General features: G+C 39.7%; 1 protein-coding gene across 1 annotated transcript; it reads right to left on the bottom strand.

Moving 5' to 3' along the window:
- Nucleotides 1–1,639: 1,639 nt before the first annotated feature.
- LOC145764393 (uncharacterized) lies at nucleotides 1,640–5,815 on the bottom strand. The gene has a single exon (XM_082576012.1). It carries the CDS (start codon nucleotides 5,813–5,815, stop codon nucleotides 1,640–1,642), a length of 4,176 nt encoding a protein of 1,391 aa, XP_082432138.1.
- Nucleotides 5,816–9,924: the final 4,109 nt, after the last annotated feature.

Below are 9,924 nucleotides of genomic sequence, written 5' to 3'. Positions count from 1 at the left end.
CATATTATCATCATCATCATATTTAGTAGCTACACGGCGTCAAGCGCACGTCGTTGGTCTGATGAAAGCCTTTCAGAGTGACTTCGCTGAAATTTTAAAAAGCCTAAACCGTAGCTATGGTTCTCAAATGGCGAAGACTTATCAAGATAAAGGGATTAAGTATGACGATCGACGTTAAAACTGGTGTGTCCGCCGTAAGACTTAATTTGTCCGCCGAAATAGCTGCTCAGACCGGACACGTTTGTCCGCCGTCAACAAAAACGAATTTCGAGGCCTGCCATTGTAACGCTTCTGAGTTGGTGAGATGACGCTGCTGAGTTTGAAGTAAAGCTTCTGGGTTGAGGGGTAGACGTTGCTGGTTGGATTGACTTGAAAGCAACACTAGATTTGAGAAATCATCTTGTATTGCGTCAGTTGTTGCAGCAGCGATCAGAGCGAATTCAGAAAGCGTCACGTCTTGCCGTAAGAAACGTGTTGATCGAAAAAGGAAGATTCATACCTAGTCTCTTAATTTATATGCGAAACAATATTCATCCGCGGGTTGCAAGGCGCAAAGCTAATTAAATAATAATTGAAACTTGAAAGGGCTAAACAATTGAATTATGAGAGCGTTGGACTGCACTGCAGAATAATGGCTGGTGACGAATATAAGACAGCAGTCGGTACAAAAGGGCCAAACGACGATACCAGCCAGCACAAATAAACTACCGTATCGTACTCGTAAGCGTTACATAACGTTTTGCTTGAACCCCCTCCCCCCCGATGTGATGCTAATGTAATGCTTTTCATAACCTCCCCCTCGATAGCGTTACGTAATATTTGAACGGTCCCTAAGCGTAAATATTGAAAAAATGCTAAATGAAACCTAAACCAAGCCGGCAGTAAAGTATTACTTTACTGCCGGCTTGGTTTAGGTTTCATTCAGCATTTTTTCAATATTTACGCTTATGCTTTTTCAATATTTACGCTCATTGTCACGGTTTGTCTGATTTACAAACTCGCGCGGACTGCTATGCAAGAAGCACTTTTTGTGTAGCCTTAGTCACTTTATTACATACAGTTTACAGCATCAATCAAGTCTTATTCAAATAGAATTCGAGCATGAAAAACAAAAAGAATGGCAGTTAGAAATACATAGCACACCCCAGTTCTGTAAATGGATAAAAATTAGTAGTTACTTACAGTCTCATTATAACTGCAGAGCTGGGCTAACTGGTCAGGCGAATACTTAATTAAGATAAAGTAATAACTATCTAGTTATTACAGACGACACCGGATAAACGACACTTTTACTCAACTATAACAGAATAATTGACCCTTTTACTCAACTATGATACATAAACGTCAAAAACAGATAAAGTAAGCTTTCCTTTGTCTAGCAACAAGCCATGCCTCAGCTGAAAATGAACTTTGACCAGAGTTGCCAAAATAAAATCACACAATGACATAATAAAGCAAAAGGGACCATGATAGGTCACAATGACTGGGCTTGACTGAAAGCATAAGCAGCAGAACAATTGAATTTGTGACATCGCCCCCTGTCAAGAACAAAATTCTCAATTTTTGTCAACAACACAAACACAAATTCTATGAGCAAAGTACGAAATCGTACAGGGTACATACACAATAAACCATGCAATTAGTTAATTCTACTCATGCAGTCAGCACCAATATTATCGCTTCCCTTTATACATTGATACCTTATACGATAATTCTGCAAAAACATTGCCCAACGCATGACTCTATCGTTGATGAATTTAGCTTGGTCAATATACTGCAACGGCTGATGATCGGTTTGCAAAATAAACTCAATACCATACAAATACATCATAAATTTCTTAACAGCCCAAACAACTGCCAAACATTCACGTTCAATAGTGGAATAACCCTTTTCAGCATTGCTCAGCTTTCTGCTAGCATAACTAACAGGAAACAACACATCATCATGCTTCTGCAATAAAACAGCACCCAATCCAATTTTCGAAGCATCAGTACGCAGCACAAAATCTCTGCTCATATCAGGTAATTTTAAAATAGGTTCACAAGATAAACAATATTTCAAAGCATTGAAAGCATTCTCTTGGGGTTTACCCCACTCAACCAGATTGGGGTTTCCCTTTCTAGTTAAATCAGTAAGTGGCGTTGCCACCGCTGCATAATGCGGAATAAAATCACGATAGTAACCGGTGAGCCCTAAAAATGACCTCACTTCCTTTTTAGTTTCAGGCCTTTGCGCATCTTTAATTTTTGATACATTGTCGCGATGTAAACCAACGATGCCGGTCTGAATATTATGCCCCAAAAAATCAACAGTATTGGAACCGATAAGACACTTCGACGGGCGAACAGTAATACCAGCATCTTGGAATCGCTGAAATAATAAACGTAAAGTGCACACATGCTCTTCCCATGATTTAGTGTGTACGATTACGTCATCAATGTAATGTTCAACGTTGTCTAACCCGTGTAGCAGTAATCGCATAGCTCTCACAAAAGTAGCGGAAGAGTTCACCATGCCAAATGGCATCTTGAGAAACTCGTAAGTCCCATCATTAGTAACAAAAGCTGTTTTGTGCACATCACCCGGTGCAACTGGGATCTGCCAATAACCCTTGGTGAGATCCAATGTTGTAAAAAACTGATCATCACAAAGCTTTTCGAAAATTTCACTTGTTGTTGTCATCGGCTCTGGATCAAACACAGTTATCTTATTTAATTTTCTGTAATCAATGCAGACACGGTTCGAGCCATCTTTCTTCGGTACAACCACCACAGGTGAGGCATAAGCTGAGTCCGAAGGACATATGACACCACTCTCAAGCATCTCATCAATGTCTTGCTTGAGTTGAGCTCGTACACTAAACGGAATTCTGTAAGGCTTAGATCTAACAGGCTTTTCAGACGTCACATCAATCCTATGTTCAACAAGATTAGTGTTGCCAGGTAAACCACTAAAAACATCACCAAATTCTTCTATCAGTTCAGCAGCTTGATTTCTTTCATTCTTTGACAGCTGTTGACCATAGTTAACTTCATCAGTTGACTCTTTGGATTTCATTGGTATAAACTCCAGCAAATTCTCATCAGCTTCTTGTTCTGGCATAATCTCAAGTTCTGCAGCACCAACATCAATTTCACTCTCGTCCTTTCGCACATAATACTTCTTCAACAAATTTACATGGAACACTTTCAACTTTCCACCAAGATCAAGTTTGTAGTCGTTCTGGCCAATTTGACTGATTACCTTGAAAGGGCCTTTCCACTGCATCAGTAGCTTGTTGTTATCAGTAGGTAGTAAGATGAGAACAAGGTCATCACTTTTAAATGTTCTCAGCCTTGTCTTGCGATCAAAATTTCGTTTGTAACGAGTCTGGGCCTTTTCAATTTCGTTGCTCACAACCTTGAAGGCTTCCTCCATTCTCTCTCGAAGGTCAAATACATACCGATAGCTGCTCAAAACTTCGGGCTTGGTGCTCGAGTTGGACCACATCTCCTTTAAAATGTGCATCGGGCCTCGCACAGATCTGCCATACAGCAACTCGAATGGTGCAAATCCAGTTGTTTCTTGCGGCACTTCTCTGTATGCAAAAAGTAAAGCATTGATGAACCTGTGCCACTGTGTAGGTTGATCGCTACACAACCGCTTCAACATCATTTTCAATGTGCCATTGAACTTCTCTGAAAGACCATTGCACTGCGGATGGTAAGGTGTCGTTGAAATATGCTTAACTTTTAACAGTCGTTCTACTTCTTGCATGCACTCGGAGACAAATTGCGTCCCCATATCACTCAAAATTTCCTCCGGAATCCCAAGTCGACTGTAGATATCAACCAGTGCTTCAGCGACAACTTCTGTCGTAATGCTTTTTAGAGCGACAGCTTCTGGGTAACGCGTGGCATAATCCACTAAAGTCAAAATATACCGATGACCTTCAGCACTGGGAGGCTGAATCGGTCCAACTAAGTCCACTGCAACTCTTTTGAATGGAATGTCAATAATAGGCATCTTCTGTAATGGAGCGTGTGGTACCCGACCTTTGGATATTGTCCTCTGGCATATGTCACATGAACGACAGAACCGCTTCACATCATCTTTAATGCCAGGCCAATGGAAGTTTGTCAAGATTCTGTCCATTGTTTTCTTGACTCCCAAATGACCACCCATCAAAGCATCATGAGCCGCTTCCATGGTCTTTAATTGCAATAACTTTGGTACCACTAATTGCTGGATCCACTTCCCACCATTAACTTTTGGGTGCTGATACCAACGATACAGCAAACCTCCGTCCTCTTTAAAGTAAGACCTTCCCTGTCCTTTGATTCTTTCTTCAGTCATGGATCGAAGGCAAATGAGTGAATTATCTGCCTGTTGAGCTTCTTTAAACTCTTCTCTGTTGACTGCATGCCAAGGGCTACCATCATCAATCTTCAGAGGTTTGATGTCTTCTTTTTTCTTTCGAGCTTGTATTCTGGTTGTCACAGCAGATGCTTCCTTCCACACTGGGTCCGGATCATCTGGTTGTCTAGCTCCACTGATATTACCAACCACCAGGTCATAAAGAGACTCTTCTAGACAAAGAGCATCCACTTCACCTTTGTAAAACGGAGTGTCAATTAGAATTCTTGCAATTGGAGCATCAATTTCTGCTTTGTTCAAAAGCTTCAAATGACCAGTTGCTCCAGTCAGTTGAGAGTTTTTCACTAACTCTCGTTTAACAATTACTCCATTGCAGCCAGTGTCTCTAAGCACAGTGACCATTGTTTCCCCAACTAAACCTTTATTAATAGGAAACTTCTCGGATACGGTACACGTTGCCAGACATGCACAGCCATTAGAAGCATAAACATCTTGGGAATCTCTCTTCTCGATTTGTCCTGCAGCTGCAAATTTCCTAGCTGGAACGCGTACTCGGCAGTCTTTTGCCAAGTGTCCAATCTTGTTACAAATGTAGCACTTTCTAGCATTTGGCGTGTCTGATTTGAGTTTCGGACAATCTTTGACTATATGTCCAGGACTCTTACAATTAAAACAGTGTGGGCTTGCTTTCTTGCCCTCATTTTCTGCATTTGTCTTTCTTGTAACTTCTGATAGGTCGAGATTGTGTGCTCTTAGGAATTGATCAGCAATAGTAGCTAGTGTAGATAGATCTTTCGGCGCTTGCTCCCTCAGATATACGGCAAGACTCTTTGGACATGACTTGACAAACTGCTCTTTTACAAGCAAGTCTCTAACACCTTTCCACTCTGTGCCACATCCAGCCATTTCAACCCACTTCTCAACATAATTTTGAATCCGAACTAAAAATTGTTCTGAAGTCTCTTCCAGTTGAGGTTTTGCATCTCTAAATTTCGATCGATACCCCTCTTCAGTTAGCTCATACCGGTTGAGCAACGCTTGCTTCAACTGGTCGTAATTTACCGCAGCCTCATCGGATAAACGCGAATAAACATCCAAAGCTTTTCCCGTCAACAAAGCACTGAGCGACGTTGCCCATTCTTCTTTGTCCCACCGACTAGCTGCAGCGAACCTTTCAAACCTTAAAAGGTAGCTATCAAGCTCATCTTTCCCATCTACAAATGTTGGCAATTTAGGGGTTTTCCCTTTGTGGGAAAGCACCGAGGCAGTGTCTCCAGTGACTTTCGCAAGCTCAAGTTCCAATTCCTTCATTTTTTGTTGAGCTTCTGTCGCTGCTCTCCTCTCATCAGCTAAGCGAAGCCTCTCTTCTCTTTCAAGAGCTTGCTGATCTGCCACAAACTTCCTCAACTCTTCACCTTCGTATCCCAGTTGTTTTCCTGCATCAATAAGCTTATCCATTGCAAGCAACTTCTTTTTAAGGCAAAGTACAACAGGTTTGCATATACAGTCACGTTTTGTTTGGAATAAAAATAATCCCGGACGAGCCCCCAGATGTCACGGTTTGTCTGATTTACAAACTCGCGCGGACTGCTATGCAAGAAGCACTTTTTGTGTAGCCTTAGTCACTTTATTACATACAGTTTACAACATCAATCAAGTCTTATTCAAATAGAATTCGAGCATGAAAAACAAAAAGAATGGCAGTTAGAAATACATAGCACACCCCAGTTCTGTAAATGGATAAAAATTAGTAGTTACTTACAGTCTCATTATAACTGCAGAGCTGGGCTAACTGGTCAGGCGAATACTTAATTAAGATAAAGTAATAACTATCTAGTTATTACAGACGACACCGGATAAACGACACTTTTACTCAACTATAACAGAATAATTGACCCTTTTACTCAACTATGATACATAAACGTCAAAAACAGATAAAGTAAGCTTTCCTTTGTCTAGCAACAAGCCATGCCTCAGCTGAAAATGAACTTTGACCAGAGTTGCCAAAATAAAATCACACAATGACATAATAAAGCAAAAGGGACCATGATAGGTCACAATGACTGGGCTTGACTGAAAGCATAAGCAGCAGAACAATTTAATTTGTGACACTCATGTTTTGACACTATTGCGTCACTGTATTGTTATTTAAAACATTACTTGTAGGCTTTAACCGTCCTTACCTTAGCAATTAAGGTTTTAGCCTTCTAGATATGGAACAGGGATCATTTCAGAACAAGACTAGGTCAGATAGCGATTAGCGAGGCAGACTCTGACTCAGCTCAGCAGCAGCCTAGAGCAGTTAGCTACTTATGCATATCAACCTTGATATTTTTGATGTTCATGAATATTGGGTGCTCTTCCACAAGACGCCCTGTTGGCCAACCAGACAAAATGATGACGTCACACACATTGGAATGGACTATTATGAAGGAGGAAGTGCGGGGTGGAATTGCAATGAAACACACCAGAAGGAAATTGTCTCCCATTTATTGATTTGTTATTCAATTTAAAGAAATTTGCGATCGTTGAAAAGCACAAGCATAGATCTAACCAACTAAGTTAATACCAAGTCCCAAAATACTATTAGCTCCATCTGGTGGCCACCTAAACTTGACCAAATTCAAACCATTATCAAAAGTTTATTTGCAATGATAAACACATTAAACGACAACCAATCAAAAGAACATGTTACTGTTTATTGAAGTGCTAACTTTCATTTTTATATCTTATTCAATATGCGCGCAATCGTTGTTCGAAGACAGCCCCCAACGAAGCTTTTGCCCAATGCATTTCAATGGCGAATCGATCGTCTTCCTGGACTTGATTCATCATAAAAGATGCATTTTATAAAATCAGTTTTGCATTACATTGGAAGTGAGTCAAACTTGAAGTCGAGTAGGGTTTTAAAATACAGACCTGAGTTGTACTGTAGGTAAGCTTATTTGCAAATGTCAGCCGCCAAAATTAAAAAGGTACCGTACCGTATTGAAAACGTACTCACTGGTGTACACGATTTTTGCTCCATGAACTTTGAAAACTGATTTAGAGTAATTTTGGGGTGCTGAATCCGACTCTTACCTCAGATTTATCCTATCACGTCAGGTTTGTGAGATATACAGTAATAACAGCAAATTGTTACTTTTGTCAAAAGTGGAAGATTTGATGTTGCGTTTATTGCACATACACATTGTGCTATATCCTGAAATCCAGGTCATGTGGTGCATAAGTAGCTGAAGTATACCCACCAACTATAATTTTGATACCAATTTGTTGTCTAAGCAATATTATTAACAAGGCAGTAATAACAAGCTAAAAGGGAGGCTAAAAGTATAACTGGCCCTTCCTCCGTCAATGTTTTGCATGAAACCACAAAGGATTAAAGCAGGCCTGTGGCAATGCTTGTCCAGTAACCTTATTTAGGCTGTTTTGGCCTGTCTAACACTAACCTTTCGTTATAGCACTGCATATGTTGTTGGTAAACGCAACGTCAAATCTTACACTTTTGATAAAAGTAACGGTTTGTTGTTATCATATCTCACAAACCTGACGTGATAGGATAAGTCTGAGGTCAGATTCGGATTCAGCACCCCGAAATTACTCTAAATCAGTCTTCAAAGTTTTGGAGCAAAATAAAAAATTTTGTAGACCAATGTTACTTTAGTTGCATATAAAATTCTGCTAGCCAAGTAGTTTTTCTTGAATACTTGTTTTTTAAATGAACTTTTAAGTAAATTTTACGAAGAAAGTCTAGATTTAACGTAATTATTGTCTTTTTTTATCATTTTATTGACAAAACACACCCGAGCTCTCAATTTGATGTTTTAATTTTGAATTTGATGTTTTTTATGAAAAAATTTGATGTTTTAAAAATTTATGTGAGTGGCAACACTGGTTGTCATATTTGCCATCATACAAGTCAATGTTCTGCGTGAACATTATCCTGAAAAAATGTTTACCAACCTGCAATTAATGGCCTATTGGTCAAAAAAATTCCACACTAACGCTACTATTTTCTGCTGTGCAAAGTTTCACTAGGCTTTTTTTAGGTTTACTTAAATTACTTAAACTTTGCGTATCATGTTGAGCGAAAGTGAATTTTCCCTGGGCCTTTTCTTTCTTACTGTAATACCAAAACTTAACAAATTTTGCTGCATCTTGCTGTAATAGGCTAGCCTACTTATATAATCTAATTTTGTAACCAAACTTCCCTTATCAATATTACTCCGAGACAATTGTTTGTGCTATGCAATGATGATTTGTATCTAGGCGGGTCAATATATGAAAAATATGGGGGTAACCCCAAAAAAATTTATACAAAAGTTTTTTTTGTTCCAAGTGTATGATTAGGTTGTACTAAACTCCAGAAAAAAAGTCTACAAAAATCTGACCCCGGGAAAGTGGTCAATTTACATAATTTGAAAATGGTGACCCCCCAAATTTTTCAATGTACACAAAATTTTTTTAGTTCAATTAACACACTATAAATGTTTTAAACACATATAAACATGGTATCTATGCACCAAATGAACATATCAGAAACCGTCTGTGATGTCATTATAATGTTATGGAAGACATAGGCGTCGATTTTTTAACATTTAAGAAAAAATCTGAGGGGGCAAGATGATAAAAAGTGTGAAATATGTACCCAAATTTGAACAGTTCCATAAAATTACACTGTCAAAACTACAAAAAAGAACAGAAAAGCAGGGTGGCTGCCCCCCAAACAATTTCTACTGGGGGGCGCGCCCCCCTGCCTCCCGTGAATCGACGCCTATTATGGAGGAGTATATGCACTAAACGTCAGAGAATGTCAGAGATGAAGTACCATTTTTCAAGTTATGATTGTTACATACTAGTAGTCATCACAATTATCATCGGTACTGTCTGTGTCGTCTTGATCCAATGGAAGGACATTGTTTGGGTTTTCACAGGACACAAGTTGGCATTGTCCACAAGGGTCAGGTCTGATGGACATTCTCGAAACTGTTTATGGGGACAATGCAGTAAAGCATATGATGGGTGGCAAAGCTGTGCAGAGAGCTTTGCGGGGCCACCTCTTGATAGAAAAATGCTTGAATGGATGCTGGTCTCTGAAATGATGGATAGTGATCCCGAGTTAGCTGGTTCAGTGAAGTCGTGTGAGGACATGTACACCTTGTTGATAGAAGGAAAGACCACATTGGAAACAGTAGCTACTTTGGAGACAAATGCTAAACTTCAGCAAGCACTTGACAAGAAGAAACTTGGCTTGTGTGATAAATCCAGGACAAGTACGGTAAGCTTTGGATTTCTTACATGAACATGGTCAAATGTACACGAATGCTGCTGATGGCAGATCGAATTGGTTCCTGGGATAGACATCTTAGTGCTGTTGCCGAGTGCTTACCAATATTTGCTGCTGCAGGGCACCACAACTACTTGAAATCAGCATACTTGTACTTGCAAAACATGCAAAACCTCAAAATGAAGGACCCTGCTGTCTTCAAGAAATTTCAGGATGGATTACATGTCATCAGGCGAATCGACAAAGTCTGGGCTGGCCTTGGTTCGGACATGGTAATTGA

The sequence above is a fragment of the Aplidium turbinatum genome, chromosome 1 (genome assembly GCF_918807975.1).
Source record: "Aplidium turbinatum chromosome 1, kaAplTurb1.1, whole genome shotgun sequence".
Taxonomy (NCBI): domain Eukaryota; kingdom Metazoa; phylum Chordata; class Ascidiacea; order Aplousobranchia; family Polyclinidae; genus Aplidium; species Aplidium turbinatum.
This window is presented reverse-complemented; position numbering and strand designations above follow the sequence as displayed.

Coding starts and splice junctions, on each gene's coding strand:
- LOC145764393 (XM_082576012.1), bottom strand. CDS start 5,815: ATGGATAAGCTTATTGATGCAGGAAAACAACTGGGATACGAAGGTGAA.